The sequence below is a fragment of the Mobula birostris genome, chromosome 26, assembly GCF_030028105.1.
Source record: "Mobula birostris isolate sMobBir1 chromosome 26, sMobBir1.hap1, whole genome shotgun sequence".
In the NCBI taxonomy this organism is placed as follows: Eukaryota; Metazoa; Chordata; class Chondrichthyes; order Myliobatiformes; family Myliobatidae; genus Mobula; species Mobula birostris.
This window is the reverse complement of record NC_092395.1, coordinates 24,313,522-24,335,465: the sequence shown is the minus strand read 5'-3', so window position 1 is coordinate 24,335,465 and position 21,944 is coordinate 24,313,522. Positions and strand designations below refer to the sequence as shown.

Genomic DNA, 21,944 nt, shown 5'->3' with positions numbered 1-21,944 from the left:
AAAGGTACATGACCGTGTGGAAAAACTTCACTTGATTGGCTGCAACACTCTTTGGGATATTCTGAAAGGAAGGTGAAATGCATTTCTTTCTTTGACAATAAAGCCATTTTTGTTATAACCACTACTGGAAGATTTAATAGGTGTAATTAAAATAATGAAAAGCTACAACAGAAATAATGGAAACAGATACCTTGGACTGAGAATGATAGACTGCAAGATTAAATGTAAAATATCAATCTCAGTGAAGTCATTTTTTCCTCTTCTTAATTCATCAGAGGTTCAGAACCTCTGTGGAGCAACTGAGGAAAAGTTAATAAAAGATAAAAATGGGCTGAGAAGAAAATAAAACCTTGGGGACAAACATGGGTTTTTGCTTGCTTGATGGGTAACAACTAATATGGATTGGTTGAGCCAAATGGTTGGTTAGTTTTAATTATTTTCATGCTGGTAAAAAAGTTAACAATCTGGTTCTCGAATCAGGTAGGTACCCTGAACATGAACACAAATTGATAGGGTTTCATGGCCCGTTTCAAAATTAAACACGAGAAATTCTGCTGATGCTGGCAACACACAGAAAACAATGGAGGAACTCAGCAGGTCAGGCAGAACCTATGGAAATGAATAAACTGTCAACGTTTTGGGCCGAGACCCTTTTTCAGGACTGGGATGGAAGGAGGATGATGTCAGAGTAAAAAGCTGGGGGGTGGGGGGGAGAGAAAGGGAGATAGCTAGAAAGGGTTAGGTTGACCAGTGGTCAGGAAGGGTAAAGGGGTGGACAGGAAGGAATCTGATAGGAGAGGAGAGTAGATAAGAAAGGAGGACCGGACCCAGGGGGATGTGATAGGCAGGTAAGAAGAGGTAAGAGGCCAGAGTGGGGAACAAAAGAGGAGGGGAAGGGGAGAGAAATTTTATTTACCAGAAGAAATTGATATTCATGCCATCAAGTTAGAGGCTACCCAGACAGAATATAAGGCATTGCTCCTGCACCATATTTCAATGTTGTTTTTTTATAACTACATGCAGGCCAGACTGGCGATCCTCACCTTGATGAGGGAGACTTTGGAGGCTTGATATCACAGGGCTTGAAGACCTCCTGCCTTTCAGTACTGCATTATCTTTTGCAAAAATGCTTGTTGGATTGTTTTGTCTGAAGTCTGCAGTAACTGATCCTTGAAAGAAAGGAAGCATTATTTATTCAACTGATGTATAAAGGACAAGTTGCAAGTATAAACAAGGTAATGCTCGTTTCTGGACCATTGAAAGGGTGCCTTGAGCTGGAGGATAGATTTGAGGCAACAATGGGCCACTGTCTGCTTTCAGAGCCACCATTGGCCTTCTATGCCCCAGGCTCTTGAGAATAAAGAGCCAAGTTTCCTGCTCCCAACTTCTGTCGGATGACTGGCACTTGGAAGGCATCATAGTTAAAAGATAACAACACTCTTTTGTTCTTTGGGGAAGTCTTCTGATGCAACAAAAAGGCATGGGAGGTTAGGGCTAGATATAAAGTTGGAGAAATTAGTCTGATTTAAAAAGGAACAAAATCATATTCTATTTACGTAATGGGAGATTTGACAAGAGTTGGAGTTGACAAGAGGATTCAAGGTCAAGAGTTGGTGAGAGGACATTAAATAGATCATGTTGATGTATCATTGAGAAACAAGGTGGGGTGGTTTGGGGAGAGAGAGGGTACACTGAACAATTGTCCAATTCAGGCTACAAATGGAGTAGCTGAAAGATAACATGCTGAATTACAGGGTGGCATGATAGTGTAGTTATTAGGACAATGCTTTACAGTATAGGTGACCCAGGTTAAATTTCCACCGTTGCCCGTAAGGAGTTTGTACTTTCTGCCTGTGACTGCGTGGATTTCCTCTGGGTGTTCCAGTTTCCTCCTACAGACTAAAGACATATTGGTTAGTAAGTTAATTCGTCATTGTAAATTGTCCCGTGATTAGGCTGGGGCTAAATTGAGCTGTGTGGCACAGCTCAAAGGGCCAGAAGGGCCAATTCTGTGCTGTGTCTCAATAAATAAATAAATTAGACACAAGCAGGATATGAGGAAATATTTCAAAAGGCAGGTAGGTTCTTGATTTTAGTGGCAATTAGGGCAATAAAAGATTGGGCTTCAGTGGGAGAGAAAAGGTGGCAGGTTGGTAGGTTAATTGGTCATTGTAAGTTGTCCTGTGATTAGGCAAGGAATAAATTGGGGGATTGGTTGGTGGTGTGGCTCGAAGGACTGGAAGGGTCTATTCCATACTGTATCTCAACAGATAAATTGAGCTCTGGTGGAATAAATGACCATTTGCTGCTCCAAAAACTTCAGAATTCATTTCAAGTATTAAACACGGAACACTAACATTTAATATCCCAAAGTTTATTAGAAATCTGTGGCTAGTCTTGAACTGAATCTCAACATTCACATACTTACATTCAGGAATGTTTAAGTAAAATAATTACGGATGTGTACCTGATGTAGATGGCACTAATGAAGAGGGTATGACAATGACTGATTGTCGGTCCTTGCCTTTTCCACCCTTCTCTTTTCCTCCTTTTAAGGTGGCGAGTTTTGTGGGGATTTTCTGTTGCACTCCAGTGTGCTTCAAACTTTCATTAGTGGTGCTGACGAGATGAATGGGCACATTGGCTTTTGGAATAAGGGACTGTCGAATCTCAGGGGTACGTGCAAACATTGAGACCGTGCTGTTCTCCCTTTGAAGCTGGATTTCAGTAGATCGCTCAGAATGTTCCATCAATATGCCTGGCTGCCCAAGGTCCTTCAAACCATGCAGGGTCAATCCTGCCTCACCTGGTGGTAAGAGACATACTTCCATTCGGTCTCCGTCAAGGCTGTGAGAGTGAGGGAAGCCTGGAATCTAAGATTCAACAATAAATTATGAGTCTCCAGCATGCTAGATATCAACAGACTGCCTGGAAGAACAAAGTAGCCTCATCTTTTAGAAACATACACATCAAGACTGCAATATTGCAAGGATGTATCAGGTACAGGAACAGTCTATACTAGCACCTCAGGACTGTCCTGTATTCAATAAAAATCACACCTGATCTTCCACCTCATCCTTCTTTTCATGCCATATCCCATTTAATGACTCAGATTCAGATTAATTTATCACACGTGCGTCAAAACATACAGTGAAATGCATTGTTTGCATTACACACCCAAGGACGTGCTGAGGATATAGCTTGCAATGTCTGATATTATTCCTACAGATATGTAAACATACCTGCAAGGTACATCAGTATACTGAGCAACATTTATGTTTGAACCTTGGGTAATACTCTCGCTTAAGAGTTAGAAGGTTATTTGTTCAAATTCTTTGCACATTATACTGTCTAGCACTCCGTAACCTGGTTTTGAAGCTCCGAATCAGGTTTATTATGACCGGTTTACATGATGTGAAATTTGTTGTTTTGCGATAGCAGTATGGCGCAAAAACAAAATTACTAAGAATTACAAAATAAACAAATAGCACAAAAAAAATAATAATGAGGTTTTTAAAAATCTGATGGCGAAGGGGAAGATTTCTGAGTCTTTGAGCCTGGGTCACCAGGCATCTGTACCTCCCCCATGATGGTAGAAGTGAGAAGAGGGCAGGTTCCAGATCATGAGGGTCCTTAGTGATGGTGTCACCTTCTTAAGACATGGTCTCGGCGGTAGGAAGGTTGTGTCCAATGGAGCTGGCTGAGAATATAACTGTGTACAGACTCTTACGATCCTGGACACTGGAACTGCCATACCAAGCTGTGAGGCAACCAGTCAGAATGATCTCCACTATACATCTATAGACATTTGCTAGTGTCTTTGGTGACATACCAAGTCTCCTCAAACTTCAAATGAAGAAGAGCCGCTGGTGTGCCATCTTCATGATTGCGTCAATGTGCTGGGCTGAGGACAGACCTTCTGAGATGTTTCCACCCAGAAACTTGAAGCAGCCCAACCTTTCCACCACTGAGCCCTCAAAAAGTTTTGGTGTTTGCTCTCCTGACTTCCCCTTGCTGACATCCACAATCAGCTCCTTGGTATTGCTGACATCAAGTGCAAGGCTGTTGTTGCTGGCCCACTCAACTAGCCCCTCTCAATCCAGTACGCCTTCTTGTCACCATCTGAGATTTTACCAACAGAGGTGTCATCTGCAAATCTATAGATGGAGTTTGAACTGTTCTTAGACACACTATGAGGAGGCAGAGAGAGCAGAACAGTGGGCTAAGCACAAATCTTTGAGGTGTATCTGTGTAATAGCAAGATGTTATCACTGATCCGTATGGCTTTCTCCCAATGAAGTAGTTAAAGATCCAGTTGCAAGGGAGGTACAGAGGTCCAGGTTTGGAAGCTTGGTGGTTAATTCTGAGGGAATGACAGTATGGAAAGCAGAACTGTATTCAATAAACAACAGTCTGGCACACTTTGCTGTCACCTAGAGCATGCTTTTGGTACGTAGGAAACATTTACACAACAGTTCAAACAGCTAGAATAAAGTGACCACCATTTATTTCTGAAAGGACCTTGTGTACAAATTCATTGATGGGATACGCGCACTATAACTGCTCTAAGGTGGTGGTAAGTTGTTCTTCTGGAACTAGTGTGGTCCTTGTGCAGTTGTTGCGTAGTTGCATGGGTGTTGAGACAGACCAGCCCCATCTTTTGCTCTCATCCCAATGAAATCCAGTTTGCAAAGTTCAACTGAATGAACCAAGTTAAAAACACCTCTTGTATTTCTCCAAATCAAACTACTCCTCAAAGGATAATTCACTGCAACAGAGAAATGTGTAATTTTTGAGGGCTTGGATAAAACTACATGGAATTAAAGCTTCATCCTTCAACAGTGATTGTCCTGGATGTTTTTCTTGTGTTTGCAAGATCCTGCTGGACATGGTAATGTGGAATACTGCAAGTCCAGTTCACTGGTTTATTGGCGAGACAGATAGCAGGGGAGTTGCGTGGCTTCAACCTCATGCTACAGGATCACCTGAGCTCGCCCAGGAGGGGAGATGCTGGACGTGGTGTGGAACAGCGTCCATGCTGGACTGGGGGGGGGGGGGGGGGGTTGGTCCCACCCATCGATGCTGCCCTCCAGTGTGGAAAACAAGTCAGATTGTGTGCACACATGCTTCTGTGGGCTGCTGAGGGCTTGTTCTGGCCAACAACCATGCACCATTGATTTACAGGACATGCCACTCAGGGACTTGGGCTATATACTTCTTTTGTGTGACTGTATATGTTTACTGCTATCTTATATGTGCCTGGTGCTGTTTCTGACTGGAGGTACTGTCCCCCAGAGAAATGCTGTTTCACTTGGCTGTATTCATGGCTGAATGACAATTACACCCGAATAGGGCAGCATGGTAGCGGCTAGCACAACACTTTACAGTATCGGTGACCTGGGTTCAATTCCTGCCACCATCTGTAAGGAGTTTGTACACTCTCCCTGAGAATGCATGGGTTTTCCCTGGGTGCTTCAGTCTCCTCCCACAGTCCAAAGTACCGGTTGGTAGGTTAATTGGTCATTGTAAATGACCCTGTGCTTTGGCTAGGGTTAAATCCGGATGACATGGTTCGAAGGGCCAGAAGGACTTATTCCACACTGTACTATATCTCAATTAATAAATAACTTGAACTTCAAGGAGGGGAACTGGCCTTATAATGCACTTGGGTAAAGATTAATTCATTTCCTCACGAGGTCGGATCCCCTCACATGAAAAATAAATTGCAACATATTTTACAGAAGCAAAACTATTCTTCCTCTGCTAGTTTGTAAATCTTCCACTGATTACACAACCGTAACTGATGGTGTGCACAGTCTTCTGAACAGGCAGGTAGAATTAACAAAGGCTCATCGCAATAGAAGCTTTCAGTAATTCCAGTCAGAAAACTACTCTACTGCCCTCTGGTGGACCAATTGTCATTAACCCAAAGACATTTTGACGCAAATTTCTAATTCATACCTAATGAGAGACAGTGCAGAAGTCAAACCATGTATTTATTTCTTCATTAAACCAACAATACTGAAGTTTAGTAGTAGCCTCAACCAGGCTATCTTAACACAGATGGGCCAAAGGGCCTGTTCTACATTGTACGACATTAAGCTCCAGATTATGGAGTGAACAAGAGAGAACACTATCATATTCTGACTGTAATTTATAGTATTTTTATGTATTGCATTGTACTGCTGTTGCAGAGCAACATTTTTTACGATATTGGTCAGTGATAATATACCTGATTTTGACTCTGCCCTGTCTGTTTTGTTATTTATTTGATAGTAAATTCAGCCATGAGTAAATCCACAATCCTTAATTTTATAGATTTTGTATCAGCAATGTAATTACGTTAGATGTTTCAGACTAAAACTAACATTTTGTTAATTCATTCAGCTTGTACCTCTTCACCAATCAAGATAGCAGGTGAATTTAGCAAACCTAAAGTTGCAAGAAAAAGTTTGTGAACCCTTTGCTGTTACCTGGTTTTCTGCATTAATCACTCATAAAATGTGGTTTGATCTTCATCTGGGTCACAGTAAAAGACAAACACATCTGCCTAAACTAACAGCAAACAATTCTTCTTGTCAATACTGAGAACACCATTTAAACAATCACAGTTAATGTTAAAAAAAAGTACGTGAACCTCTGGGGTAATGCCTTCCACAAAAGCTATTTGGAGTCTGGTGTTCCAATCAATGAGATGAGATTGGAGGTGTGGGTTGTAGAAGTGCTTGTCCTATAAAAAAGGCACACAAAGTCAGGTCACTGGCACAGCCTGGTCTTCTCAAGAAAGATCTCTTTATGTGCACCATGCCTCGATCAAAACAACTTTCCAAGGACCTTAGAAGAAGAATTGCAGAGATGCATGAAGCTGGAAAGGCCACAAAAGTATTTCCAAAGACCTGAGTGCTCCATCAGTCCACAGTAAGAGAAGTTATTTACAAATGGAGAAAACTCAGTACTGTTGTTACTCTCCCTAGGAGTGAGATTCTGCAAAGATCACACCAAGAGCACAACTTGCAATGCTGAAAGAGGTGAAAAAGAACCCAAGGATAACAGCAAAAGACTTGCAGAAATCTCTTGAACTTGCTAAAGTCTCTGTTCATGTGTCTACTATAAGAAAAACACTGAACAAGAATGGTGTTCATGGAAGGACAACACAGAGGAAACCATTGCTCTCTAAAAAAAAATCACTGCATGTCTCAAGTTTACAAAAGACCACCTGGATGTTCCACAACGCTTCTGGAACAATGTTCTGTGGACAGATAAGTCAAAAGTTGAACTTTTTAGCAGAAATGCACACCACTATGTTTGGAGGAAAGAAGAGCACAGCATACCAACACCAAAACCTCATCCCAACTGTGAAGCATGATGGAAGGAGCATCATGGTTTGGGGCTGCTTTGCTGCCTCAGGGCCTGGACAGCTTGCAGTTGTTGAGGGAACAAAGAAAATTGTATCAAGACATTTTACAGGAGAATGTCAGGGTAGCGATCCATCACCCGATGCTTAATAAAAGTTGGATGATGTAACAAGACAATGATCCAAAACACAAGAGTAAATCAACAACAGAATGGTTTAAAAAGAGGGAAATTTTTGTTTTGGAATGGCCAAGTCAGAGTCCAGACCTTAACCCAATTGAGGTGCTGTGGTATGACTTGAAGAGGGCTGTTCATGCAAGGTATCACAGAAATACTGATGAACTGAAAGTTTTGTTTGGAGGAATGGTCTAAAATTCCTTCTTGCTGTTGTGCAAGTCTGATCAACAGCAATAGGAAACGCTTGGTGGAGGTTATTGGTGCTAAAGGAGGTTCTAGCAGTTATTAAATACGAGGAAGGGTTCACATACATTTTCCAGCCTGGACTGTGAGTAATTAAGCAATGTGCTCAATAGAGACATGAGGAGTGCAATTCTATGTATGTTATTAGTTTAGGCAGATTGGGTTTGTCTATTATTGTGACTGAGATGAAGATCAAACCACATTTTTGAGTAATTAATGCAGAAAGTCAGGTAATTGCAAAGGGTTCACAAACTTTTTCTTGCAACTGTAGTTACTGAGGCAGTGTTTATGTGGTGTTGGTGAATATCTGGTCATTACAGAATCACAGAATGCCTTCTGCCGTAAGCAGCATTCAGATGGCTCAATCTACACTGACTTGAGCAAGGACAAACCAACACAAGCCCATTTTTTCCCCTTAGCTTTGCACATTCTTGCTTTTCTGATACATTGGCAGCCTTCTTTTGCTACAAATGAAACCGCCTGCACCACAACCCCAGTAATTCCTTCTAGACTGCTACAACTGCTAACTTGTAATTTCTAAGGTAAGGACATATTCAGCACAGCTTTGTGGGCCGAAGGGCCTGTATTGCGCTGTAGGTTTTCTGTTCTAACTTGCTTTGCAAAAATAATTCCACGTGATTTATGGCTCTTTTGATGATCACACTCTTTGTACACCCCCTTGACTCCCCACATGGCTGAACTGACTTTACTTTGTTGAGAGTTTGAAGAGATTTGCTATGTCACCAAAGACTTGCAAGAATCTATAAGGTATAGTGGGGGGGGGGGGGGGCATTCTGGTTGGCTGCATCAGAGCCTAGTAAGGGGGCTCCAATGCGCAAGACTGCAAGAGGCTACAGTGGGTCGTAGGCAGTGCCTCAATGCAGTGGCATTCATCATTAAGACCCAATGGCATCTATCACTAAGGGTCCTCGCCATCCAGGACATTCTTCCTTCTTGTTAGTAGCATTGGGGAGAAGGTACAGGAGCCGGAAGAACCACACTCAACAATCTAGGAACAGTTTCTTCAACTTTGCCATCAGATTTCAGAACAGTCCGTGAAATCTAATCCATTTTTTTCCCGCAATTTTAAAAAATTTTATAATTTAAGGCAATTTCATGTCTTTGAACTATACATTGCTAAACAACAAATTTCACAACGTACACGCCAGTGATAATGAACCTGATTCAGATCCTCTATCTACTTCAATCATACGCTTCCTGATTTTAAGTTTGTCTATCACATCCCTTCGTAACACCCTGCGTTCCAAGAACAACCTCAGATTCTCAAGTTTACCCATATTCCTAAAATTAATCTGGGAATGAGGGATGTTATCTCTTTTTTCACCAATTTCTAAAGCTTTTTCACCTTCCTTAAAGGGTGGCGTCAAAACATTGCAGCTGAATTAGTGTTTTATAAAAGCCCATCATTACCTAAGCTCTGGTGCTTCTTTATAAATTCTTTATTGAAATTTCTAAAAATTACAACAACTCATTCTAAACAACACTTAAATCTTCTCGAGAGCAGCCGCCACTAAACATTCAATCAGCCAATGAGAGCACTTTACATATGCTCTGTGCCACTTACAGCCAATCACGTATTAGTTCACATTCTGCCCCCTCCACATAAGCATTCTTGTTCCCTCACCAATTTATTCCATTTTTACACCCATAATGTCTGGAAAATGGCCTGCAAATTCCAGAGAGGGTAGTACATCTAAGATGTCTAAGAAAAGCATTAATATGGACGTGAAACTGCCAGTGATAAGGTGTTTGGAGGCTGGTGAGCCTCAGGTTGATGTTGGCGCCTCTTTGAAATTGGCTACATCTATGATCAGAACAATTATAAAAAATGCAGACAAAACAAAAGCTTCTGCAACAACTACCTCAAAGTTATCATCAATGAAGACGACTCGTACAAGGAGCCATTTGTTTGAAAAAAATGGAAAATAGACTAAATATATGGGTGGATGACCAACCACAATGAAACATGCCCTAAAGCCAGCTGGTATAATGGAAAAGGCAAGAAACATTTTCAATCAGTTTCAAGAATAAGTCGGTAACATTCACAGTCAGCAAAGGTTAGTTTAATAGATTTAAACAGCACAGTAATCTCCATAGCATACATATCTCTGGTAATGTGGCCAGTACAGACAGCAAGGCAGCCCAGGATTTTCCTGCAACAATGAAGGCCATAATCGTAAAGGACAATTATCCTCCTGAGCTTGTCTTTAATGTGGATGAACAGGCCTATTTTGGAAAAGAATACCTTTTCATACTTTCATCTCCCAAGGAGAGAAACGTGCATCTGGGTTCAAGGCTACAAAGGACCAGCTAACTCTCTTGCTAGGAGGCAATGCTAAGTTAAAGCCTATGATTGTGTATCACTCTGAAGCACCACGAGCAATGAAAGGCATTTTAAAGTCATGTCTATCAGTGATTTGGAAATCAAAGAAGAAAGCCTGGGTGATGATTGATGTTTTCCAAAATTGGTTTGTTTCACATTTTTGTCCAGCAGTGAAGTGTATTGTGAGGAGCATGATCTTGAATCTAAAGCAATGTTGGTGCTTGATAATGCCCCAGGCCACCCTGAGAATCTTGACACGCTTTGGACCTGTATTCCTGTGGAAGTGGTTTACCTTCCACCCAGCACCACTTCATTACTCCAACCAACACTCACAACATGCTGGAGGAACTCAGCAGGTCGGGCAGCATCCGTGGAAAAGATCAGTCAACGTTTCGGGCCGGAACCCTTCGTCAGGACCGAAACGTCGACTGATCTTTTCCATGGATGCTGCCCGACCTGCTGAGTTCCTCCAGCGTGTTGTGAGTGTTGCTTTGACCCCAGCATCTGCAGATTATTTTGTGTTTGTCATTACTCCAACCAATGGCTCAAGGAGTAATATTGAATTTTAAAGCCTATTACCTTCGTCGCACATTCAAGCAACTGTAGAAGAAACAAAAGTTATGAGAAACAATCCATCAGGCAATTTTGCAAAAAACTGTAAGGTCGTGAAAGCTTTGGACAATATCAGAGTACCTGGGATGAAGGAACTTCAAACTGAATGAACGGAGTGTGGAAGAAGCTATGGCCAGAAACATGTAAAGACATCTTAGAATTTCAGGGGGAACCAGTCATCCAAAGCATCATTGAAATGGCCAGTGAGTGGGATTAGAGGATGCTAATGATGGCGATGTTGAAGAGTTACTGCACTCTCATGGTGAGAGCCTTAATAACGAAGAGCTTCGAGAATTGGCAGAGGAATGTATCCTGGGCGAATCTGAGGACATGGATGGAGAAGAGGAGACACCAGCAAGAAACCTCACCACAAAATTCCTCAGCACTAGCATCACCACAATCACACAAATCATGGACCAGTTCACCGATAATGACTCTGACTGGGAGCAAAGCAGTAAGGCAAGAGAGGTGTTTTCAACATGATTTCCTGCTACCGAGAACCGTTTCACTAGAGTAAACTTCAGAAAAGGCAGCCAAACCTCGATGCCTACTTGAAGAAGCCAAAATTAGAGGAGAACCCACAGCCTGGTCCCTTCTCTAAGATGTAATCACCACCCGCTTCCCTCCGCTGCTACTGCCATGTGTTGCTGCTCTACTGATGTACAGGTTAAGCCTATTTGCGTGTTTGTTACTCCACGAATTAGTGTATACATAAAATAATATTTCATATATCTCAGGTTTGATTGTTTTATATATCTGGTATACATGTCCATTACATAATGTTATAATGACCCCGCACACCGCTCCACTCGGAGCAGTGCATCCTCAGCGTTAAGTGGGGTCTGAGTGTGCATCCATTTGAGGGGTCCCAGTTTAATAACTCAAAGTTAGCACCTGAATTTTTTTTTATTAACAGTGAACACTGTAAAGTGTGAAATGTACATCTGTAGTCTTGAAAGATTGGCTAATGGCATATTAACCTGTTGCAGCATTCAATATGTGAATTTGTACACTTCACACACCATTTTTTATCGTCTCTAACTGCGCATGCAATGTGCTCTCAGGATTAGAATGGAACGCCGGTCTAGGTTTATATGGAGAGTAGCACTGGACATTGAACTTAGTACGTTGAATGAACAATCATGCAGTCACCAGATGAAACCCATTCTTTACCTGTCCAACTTCAGATGAAACCAGGACTGGGTTCTGCTTCAGATGCTTGCGCTGTTGCTGTTCAAGGCGCTCCCTCTCCTTCTCTACTGTTCGCTGGGACTCTCGGAGCCGTTCCAGATCCTGCTGGTACTCCTGCCGATGTCGTTCTAGTTCCTCCTTGTTCTGAGTCACCTGCTCTGTCAACCTTTGCAAGTCCTCCTCGCGCTCTTGGAGCCGAGCCTCCTGTAGTTCCAGCTCCCGTCTCTGGCGATCACGTTCCCGTTCCCACTTCTGCTGCTCCTGCCGCACCTGGTTCTGCAGCTTCTGAAAATTTGCTCGCTCTTCACGCTGCTTCTCAAAGTTCCGTTGCTTTTCTTGCTCCAGGAGCTGGCTTCCGCGTGAGGAACTCAGTGCAGGTCGGTACTGTCTGTCCCGCTCCCAGCTTGCACTCATGCTGCGCTGCATCTCAATAAAACTGTCCTGCTGGGCAATCATAACCTGAGGGAAACAATCAGAGCATTTAAACAAGGGTAAAAAGCGTAGTAGTAATTGAGAGAGGGAGGTAACATTTGCTCGTCACATTCAGCCTCAATCTTCCACTTGAACTATCTACTCAGTCTCTCCAGATGCTTTGTCCACTACTAATTTCCCAGACATCACACCTGCCCCTTAGCAAAGTTCATATAAAAATATTTCCCCAGGTTAAGCAGTAAATTATTTGTGCTACTTTCAATTTAGCACACATTATCATCTGATGACACGAAAGCTGGGGGTTTTGTGGATAGTCTGGAGGGTTGTCAGAGGTTACAGCTGGACATCGATAAGATGCAGAACTGGGCTGAGAAGTGGCAGATGGAGTTCAACCCAGACAAGTGTGAAGTGGTTTATTTTGATAGGTCTGAGACAGAATATAATATTAATGGTAAGACTCTTGGCAGTGTGATGGAACAGAGGATCCTGGGGTCTTGGGATATAGCACACTCAAAGCTGCTGCGCAGGTTGACAGTGTTGTTAAGAAGGTGTATGGTGTGTTGGCCTTCATCAACCATGGATTGAGTTCAAGAGCCGTGAAGTAATGTTACAGCTAAACAAGACCTTGGTCAAGCCCCACTTGGAGTACTGTGTTCAGATATGGTCACCTCACTACAGGAAGGATGTGGATACTCCGGAGGAGATTTACAAGGATGTTGCCTGGATTGGAGGGCATACCTTATGAGAATAGGTTGGGTGTAATTGGCCTTTTCTCCTTGGAGTGACGGAGGATGAGAGGTGACCTGACAGAGGTGTACAAGATGATGAGAGGCATTGATTGTATGGATAGCCAGAGGTTTGTCCCCAGGGCTGAAATGACTAACATGAGGGGGCATGGTTGTAATGTGCTTGGAAATAGGTACCGAGGGGATGCCAGGGTAAGTTTTTCACCCAGTGGGTGCATGGAATGCACTGCCAGCGGCAGTGGTGGAAGTGTATACAACAGGATCTTTTAAGAACCTTAGATAGGTGCATGGAGCTCAGATACATAGAGGGCTATGCACTAGGGAAATTCTAGGCAGTTTCTAGAGTAGGTTACATGGTCGGCACAACATTGTGGGCTGAAGGGCCTGTAATGTGCTGTAAATCTCTATGGTCTATGTATCCCTACAATAGACAGACCAAAGCAGATTGTGTGACAATTTTGCAGAATATCTATGTTCAATTTCAAGTTTGACTGAGATTTCAGTTGCCTTTCACTTAAATTGTTTGTCTCACCCCTAATCCTGACCTTTCAGCATTGCTTCAGTGAAGCTCAAGAAATAAAAAGAAATGTTCTGAACAGACACATTACAGTCTTCCAGATCCATGCAGAGCTCAGCAATTTCAATTTTTATTTCTGGCAATTTAAAGTGGTTATTCTGTTTATAATGCTTCCCTTACTTAAACCACCACCAGACTGCTTTGCTCCCTGCATGTCCATTTCCACTCTTTTCCATTCACAAAATCACCCCTCTTTTCTCTCTGACCTCCACTGTATCACAGATCTATCCTTTTATGGACCCTTCCTCTCAATATCTCAAAAGTTGTTTCAAAACTTTTCTCAGTTTAGATAAAAGGTCATTGTCTCTCTGCAAAAATAATAAAATCTCTGCAGATTCTACACAATCCAATTTCAAGAATTTATTTATTTCACTTTTCCAGCATCTTCTGTATTTACTTATCTAAGCAAAATGGCATCTCTTCACCCTTTCATACCAAAATATCTGAACCCATCCTAACCTATATCAAAGGTTTTTGCAAATAATACACCCATTTACAAGTTCAATAAGATCCTGTTGTACACTGACATGATACTAATCACATCATCCATTCTGATGTCACATGCAAATTTTGAAATTGGACCTTCTAAGGCCAAGCCCACACTGTTTATTAAACACTGATAGTTCAAGAGTTGACTGCTGTGGAAATGAGTTTTCCATTTTTCTGCCAGTCTGAGTAACCACCTTAACTCATGCCTTCATCTAACTAATATGCTACTTTATCCTGATGTTTTGGGATTTTACTGAAGATCCTTTGATACTACATCTACTGCTGATGTTTCACTAAACCTCTGTCATTTAAAAAAAAAATAGGCTAGTCAAAAAGACACGTTTGAAGTACGGAACTGGTATCAGCAGGTGTGCCCTCTTGGATAAAGAGGAAGATGCAACCCTCTGAAATGCTTCGGTTATCTGTGGATGTTGTGACTTGCAGGAAGGAGGATAATATTTTCATTTCATGAATGTTGTGCTAAACAGAATTCTCCAGCTCCGCTCAATCTAAATCAATTCTTATGTGTATTAAAATTATTTAACAAAGCTCACCTTCAGCTTGTAGAGCAGATCTGTCAGCCTCTGCACACTCTGAACAAACTAAAGAAAAATAGACATATATTACATCTGGAAATAACACAAATACCCTAAAAATTAACCTTTTTGTTTAGATCTTAATCTAACAAAAATATAATTTCTCTAAAACTAATTTTCCCTTGCTTGTTTTGTAAGTGGATGTGTCAATTTTGTTCCTTGTAAGTAAACACACTGCCATCCAAATTGCATTTTTTGAGCATCTCATCTCCAAACCCTCTAGGGTTTTTAAAACAAGTTTCATATTGTCTCAGCACTACTTTGGTTAAATTTTCTTTCCTTGGGAGGGGAGTGCAAGAACTTGCCCTGCCACCTGTCCAATTGCCCACTTTACTAATTTCACATCTCTACTCACTGGCATGATGGTGGACTGAACCATCCACTTTAACCTTTCCAATACACTGCACTCAATGAATTGGTAACAGATAGTGAGGAGCTTGTGTCTTCCTACCACTCTCCCCTCCTTCACCCCAATGTATTTTGGGAGTCGACAGGTGCTGCCTTGGTAAATGCTTAAACCTGTACACAGCTGTTTAAACATAATAGCATATTTTAAAATATTTATCATTGTATTACTTTAGGAAATTCAGTTTATTCAAAACAGAACTGACCTCTGAATCACACAAGCTGACACTGCTGCTACTGCTGTACCAGCGAGATAGGTCACTCTGAAATGCAGCAAGTGGAAATACCAGATTAGACAATTATAAACACAAGAGATTCTGCAGATGCTGGAAATCCAAAGCAATACACACAAAATGGTCAGGCAGCATCCATGAAAATGAATAAACAGTTGTTGTTCTTCAGGACTGAAAAGGGGAAAGATGCCAGAATAAAGAGGTGGGGGGAAAGGACGGATAGCTAGGTGATAGGTGAAGCCAGGGTGGGTGGGGAAAAATAAAGGAGTGGAGAAGGAAGAATCTGATAGTAGAGTGGACCATCAGAGAAAGGGAAGAAGGAGAGGCACTGGGGGAGGTGCCAGATGAGAAGAAGTAAGAGGCCAGAGTGGGAAATAGAAGAGGGGATAAAAATTACCAGAAGGAGAAAACGATGTTCATGCTATCAGGTTGGAGGTTGCCCAAACTGAAATGAGAATAGAAATAGAATGAAAATGGTAGGCCACTGGGAAATTCCACTTTCGGCAGAAGGAGTGGAGGTGCTCAATAAAGCAATTTATTGCTCAATTTAAGACGGGTCTCATCAATGTATAGGAGGCTGCATCAGGACAATAGACAACCCCAATAGATTCACAGGTGAAGTGTTGCCTCACCTGGAAGGACTATTTGCAGCCCTGAATGGAGGTGAGGAAGGTGGTGAATGGGTATGTGTTGCACTTTGGCCTCCTGAAGGGATAAGCGGAAGGAGCGAGATTAGTGGGGAGGGCAAGTGGACAAGGGAATCACGGAGGGAGTAGTCCCTGCGGAGAGCAGGCTGTGGGGTTGGGGGGGGGCAAGGGGAGGTAAAGATGTATTTAGTAGTAGCATCCCTTTGAAGATGGTGGAGGTTGCGGAGAACGACGTGCTGGATGCAGAGGCTCATGGGATGAGTGCGAATGTTCGGGAAATAAAGGAGATGTGGGTGAGGGCAGCATCAATGGTGGCGGGAGGGGAAACCCCATTTCGTGAAGAAGGAGGACGCCTCTGAAGCACTGGAAAGTAAAGCCTCACCCTGGGCACAGATATGGTAGAGACGAAGTAACTGAGAAAAGCGAATAGCATTTTCATAGGAGACAGGGTGGGAAGTGGTATAGTCAAGATAGCCACGTGAATCAGTAGGTTTATAAAAGGTGTCAGTAAATAGTTTGTCTTCAGAGATGGACACAGACATTGAGAAAGTGTAGGGAGGTATCAGAAATGACCAAGTGAATTTAAAAGCAGGGTGGAAAGTTGGAGGCAAAGTTGATAAAATTGACAAGCTCAGCATGTGTGCATGAAGCAATATCGATACAGTCACCAATGTAGTGGACGAAGAGTTGGGGAGCATTACCAGGGAAGGCTTGGAACATGCACTGTTCTATGTAGCCAATGAAAAGGCAGACATAGCTGGGACCCACTGAGATTAGACACAATGTCAGTTACTGTCCAGTTGAGGGTTTTGGTACACTGATCCAGCCTATTCAACCGCCTGCAGCAGTACGAAGCTTCAATACCATTTTTTTTTTATAGAAGTTATTGCAACCAACAAACCACTGATACTTATAAGGTTAATTTTTCCATGGAGATTCAATTCACTGATGCTACATGAGCTTCTACACATTAGTTCATGTCAACAAAATAGATGTTTAATGAGAACCCGCTCATTTCTTCTTCTTGTTGTCCAGGCAGACACGCTGATTGTTATGATTTCCAATAAATTTTGATTAGTGACAAGTAATCATGAGAACATCTCACTTCTCTGCCCAATCCTTCTGATTTTAAATACTGCAGTGCTGGTGTTAAAAAAATCATTACAAGTCAGAACTACAGTCAATTCAATCATAGAAAGGGAGCCTGTTGACAGTGAATTGAACAGCTTTTTCACTGTTTGCTGATTTAAGCTTGGATAGTGGAAAGGTTGCTACAGCAATCGGCAAAGGACAGAAAAGTCACTGTGGCCTGTGTTAAAAATAGTAGAGTTAATATTTGTTAGTACAGTGTGTATGTGATAGGGTTTGGCTTCAGAAGGTGATTTGCTGAGGGCATTGTAAAGAATGAAAAATACTGCTGAAGAGACTTTCCAGTAACTGATAGGCTATCAAGGACAAAGAACAGAAATCAGAAATTTAGGATAGAGGAGCTATTGAGTGTTAGTTATTGACTGAATAGGGAACAGTAACATTAGAGAGTATGTTAGGTTAATTAAGAAAGATATTAATGAGGCATGAATTAGGCAAGTGCACGGGATCAGGTACAAAGCTCATCTGGAAATTTATGCCATAGATAGGGTGAGCTGAATGGTCTGCACATTGTAATTTTTATGCAATGCATGATGTTACCATTGAAGATTATTAATTTTCACCAGTTCATCATTGAAAGATTTACGGAATATACTCGATGGGAATGGTGGGGAAATATTGTCAATGCAAGAGATGAAAATCACACATTAGAGCTGTTGTACCACCTGTCCACTCTCAGCCTCCATGGACAGGTCCTGCAGTTGGGAATCAGAACTTGCCCGAGCTCCAGCTCTTTCCCTCATCTTCAGCTCAATGCTGGAAGACAGTGTGTTTGACTTTCGTTTGATGGAGCCCTCTGAAAATACAAGGGTGAGAGGAAAATTGAAATCACTACAAAAACGAAACTGCAGCTTTCATAAAACATCTAACGAAGTTGCTGCTATTACCTTTGCTGGGACTGGCCAAGCTGCTGTCGTAGCCTCCAAATGTCTCTGCTCGCCGTGGCAGCCCTGAGGACCCCAAGTTGTCTTCTAACTGCCAGTTTATGTTGCTGGGCTGACAGGCAATAAGGCTCTGAAGCTTTTCAACTGCAAGGATAAAAGGTTGTGTTGTTTATACGAAATCTAAGGTCAGTTAGAAAAACTCAAGCAGTCTACCTTCCCTCACAGGTCAAATTATGCACTTGGAAAGAGCTTAAAACTTAAATAAAGCTGTTAGTGTTTTAAGGGATGTTAGTGCACAAGGCCACACCATCTGCTGGAAAGATGAGTTGGTTGGAAGCATAGCAAGATGTGGAAGAGCAGGGCTTAATTACTGATGATTGACGAGATCAACTCCGATCTGAATGTTGACTGATCTGCACTATGTGCCAGCTTGAAACAGTTGTAGTCCAAACCAGAATCAAGGGAGGACATTCACAATATCTAACTTTAAGAATGACAAGATCTACATTAGAAATTATCCACCTTCAGCTTCATGGACAGGTCCCTCAAACAGTATGCTGCTAACAAAGGAGAGTATCAAATAGAATCAAGTAACTGGGTAACAAAAGGAATCTATTTTTGTTATAAAGCTATAGAGTGTAAGCACTAACTAACCATTTATGTGTGAAGGATGGTCCTTAGTGATGTGCTAGAGAGTATTTGTGGTCCAGTATCAGAATATAAAGAAAGGAAATGAAGAAAAGAGAAGAACACTGTTGGAGAGTGGGCAACTGGGGAATTCAGGACTATTTGATTTTTGTCTTTTATTATTGCTGGAGTGCTGGTAACTTGCCTGCAACCGTATTACCTAAGGAAAGAGCTTGAATGGTATTGTCACCATCTTAAAACCATGCTGATCCTAATGTCAATACAAATTCTGTGCACCTTGGTCTGACTTACCTTCTTTCAACACCTCAGTGAACACAATATCTCCCCGCTGAGACTCCACAGTGTCAGCTCGAAGCAGTGACCGCTGTCTTCCTGTATCCAGGTAACCACTGACTTCAGCTATTTCACTGTAAATATCCAACTTCTCAGCCAGGGTCCGCTTCAGCACGTCATCCTTTGCAGTCAGAAGCTCTGGAAGTGAAACAAATAAATAGTCAGAGTGGAACTGCCGTAAATGCTGCCGGCCTCAGAATTTACAACCCACAACAGCATAATCAAAAACATGAGATTCTCCTGGGCTGGGGTCACGATTACTGTGGATTCCTAAAACATGTTGCTCTCATCCTTGAGTAAACTGAATGCCCATGGATCTCCAGGATAGATTACTTAATTACAAGATGCATTAGCAAGGGTAGCATTTACTGCCCATTTTTAAAGATAAGGTGGGAGAAAAGCTAAATTCCAAACTGTCTTAGTCTGTGCATAGGTGCTGCTGGGTACAGACCTTCTGAATCATCACTGGGTCAAATGCCCAGGAGAATCGCACATTTTTAACCCTATACGGCATGTGATTTGGAGGGGAACCTACAGACGCTGTCACTCCCAAGCATGCACTGTGCTTGTCTGAGCTGGTAAAGGATGCTGGCTTGCTAGGTGCCGTTGAAAAAAGTCTTGATGAGTAGCAGCAGTCATAGATTTTGTGAAATGGAATTATGGAAACTAGAAATGAAGGCAGAAATTATTTGTTATGGAGAACTGGTGCCCATCAGGTGGGCTGCTTTGAGCTGGATACGGTCAAACTTCAAGAGCTGTATTTGCACTCACATGGAGGCTGTTGCACATCTATCTGTGCATGGTAGAACGTGCTGGAGTTAGGTGGTGAGTAACTCACAGCAGGATATATAACCTCTGATTGCTCATGTAGCCACAGCATTAATGAACTGCTCTAGTTAATTTTCTGATCAATAACCTTTAGGATGTCAATGCTGAAGCAACTCAGCGATGTCAGTAAATGTCACAGGGATTAGTTAAACTATATTCAGTTCTCCCAGACTGTGCCTAACTGGCTGATCTCAAGCAGTGAACAATAACGACATCACAATTTCACACAAATCTTGGGATACTGATGGAAAAGTTTCCTTTCCAAAGGTTTCTCACTAACTCTCAAAAATGAAAAACATACACACTTGAGCAGGTGTAACATACACTCTTCAACACTCGCAGGTGAGGTACAGCAGTTCTGCTGATGCCTGGGCTTTCCAAGGAGACAACAACCATCTTGGGTAGCACAAGCAAAAAAAAAAGCAGCCAATTCAAAATAATAATTTCTGGAAAGTTCCTCTTACGTTGCAATTCTTTGATTCGGGCAACTCGACCCTCATCCTGTCTCCATTCCTCCTCTTGCTCACCAAGGACTGTGGCCTCTTCCATTGGGTACCTAGGCAAAGTAGAAGAGTTTTAGCCACAGGGTTAAAGTCAGCAGGATTCAGTTGCAGAGGTACTAAACAAAGACAGCAGTTTTTGCCTTAAAAGTCTTGAAACTACTTATCACCTTTCACAGCTTCAGGACACCTCAAAGCATTTCATAGCTCTTAAGTGTTTCTGAAAAGGAAGTGACTTTTGTTACCAAGTAAATGCAGCAGTTTGCAAACAGCAAGCTAGCAAAAAAAAAGCACCGACTCAGTGAACAGATTATCTTCTTTAGTAATTCTAATGAACAGACAACCGATGGACAGAAGAGTAGTGACACTCCCATTGTCTTCAAAATAGAGAAGCATCTTTTACATTCAGCTGAAAAGTCCTTTGTTTAATGATTTTTCCAAAAGATATTAAATCAAATTGGAACTTTTTTTTGAGGCATCACTGGCAACATATTCAATTGATCATCCCTGGCCATCCTTAGCCACCTTGAAGTACTGCAGCCTGTATGGTGGAAGTTCTTCAACAGGGCATTTGAGCATTTAGACCAAATGCCAATGAAGGAATGGTAATATCTTAACAAACATCTGTTTTAGAAAATTTGCATGCAGTAGGCTTTTATGCACTTTTTGCTATTATCCTTTAAATGGTGGAGAATACAAACATTGGACCCACACACACAAAATGCTGGAGGAACTCAGCAAACCAGGCAGCTTTAATGGAAAAAGGTAAACAGTTAACATTTCAAACCGAGACCCTTCATCATTACAGGAGGGGCAAGTCGAGATAGTAGACCTTGTAGATAGATAATGTAACCCACCAGTGGCAGGAAAAGCAAATGATCAGGGGGAGGATGATGCACTGACTGATCAGGTTACTTTGTTTCTGATGTGCTGCAGAGCTGAGTACTGCTGGAGCTGCATTCTTCCCCGTGTAGGTAGTCTAACACACTCTTTGCAGCAGTAGCCTTTTAAATGATAATGACTTAATCACTTAAGTGATAATCACTTAACAAGTCACTTATGTAGAATAGTCAAATTCTTAACTCAAATCTCCAGCTTCAAGATCAGATAAGTTTCTAGTCAATGTTAATTCATAAGGTGTTACTGTTTAGCAACCTGGTAATGGTAATTGTGTTGAGTACTGAGACTAGGCTCCCCATTCAAGATTACCTGAGATTTGTGAGAAATAAATGTCACTTTATCAATTGAATATGAGTATCTGGGAAAATGAACGTCATTGTCCAGGCTACTGCCATACCACCACAAATTAGAACAAAGAATTTGACTGGCATTTTCACATACTTGGTTCCACAATCACCAGTAATGCTGAATCCAACAAAAAACTGCAGTTGTCACATTCAAGTTGAGTAAGATTATACAGGCCAACAACAAATGGAGAACACCCAACTATTCACCTGTTGTATCTTTACTGCATGTCTATATAGGCTTGGAAAACATTTGCAAGGCAAGAGAAAAGGCTTTGATTCTTCCTCCTTCACTGCCTTAAGATTAACCTTG

At 41.8% G+C, this 21,944-nt stretch overlaps 1 protein-coding gene across 4 annotated transcripts in view; it reads right to left on the bottom strand.

Annotated features, from left to right (window-relative positions):
• Positions 1-21,944, bottom strand: part of arhgef18b (rho/rac guanine nucleotide exchange factor (GEF) 18b) — a 234,604-nt gene that overhangs the window by 6,064 nt on the left and 206,596 nt on the right. For all 4 annotated transcript variants that reach the window (XM_072244323.1, XM_072244321.1, XM_072244322.1 and 1 more), the window contains 9 exons: positions 20,352-20,443; positions 19,018-19,197; positions 18,082-18,222; positions 17,860-17,990; positions 15,372-15,428; positions 14,719-14,766; positions 11,903-12,379; positions 2,468-2,873; positions 1,044-1,169 (listed from right to left, as the gene is read on the bottom strand). In XM_072244323.1, the coding sequence (XP_072100424.1) occupies positions 1,044-1,169; positions 2,468-2,873; positions 11,903-12,379; positions 14,719-14,766; positions 15,372-15,428; positions 17,860-17,990; positions 18,082-18,222; positions 19,018-19,197; positions 20,352-20,443 (1,658 nt within the window). The remainder of the gene's footprint in view (positions 1-1,043; positions 1,170-2,467; positions 2,874-11,902; positions 12,380-14,718; positions 14,767-15,371; positions 15,429-17,859; positions 17,991-18,081; positions 18,223-19,017; positions 19,198-20,351; positions 20,444-21,944) is intronic.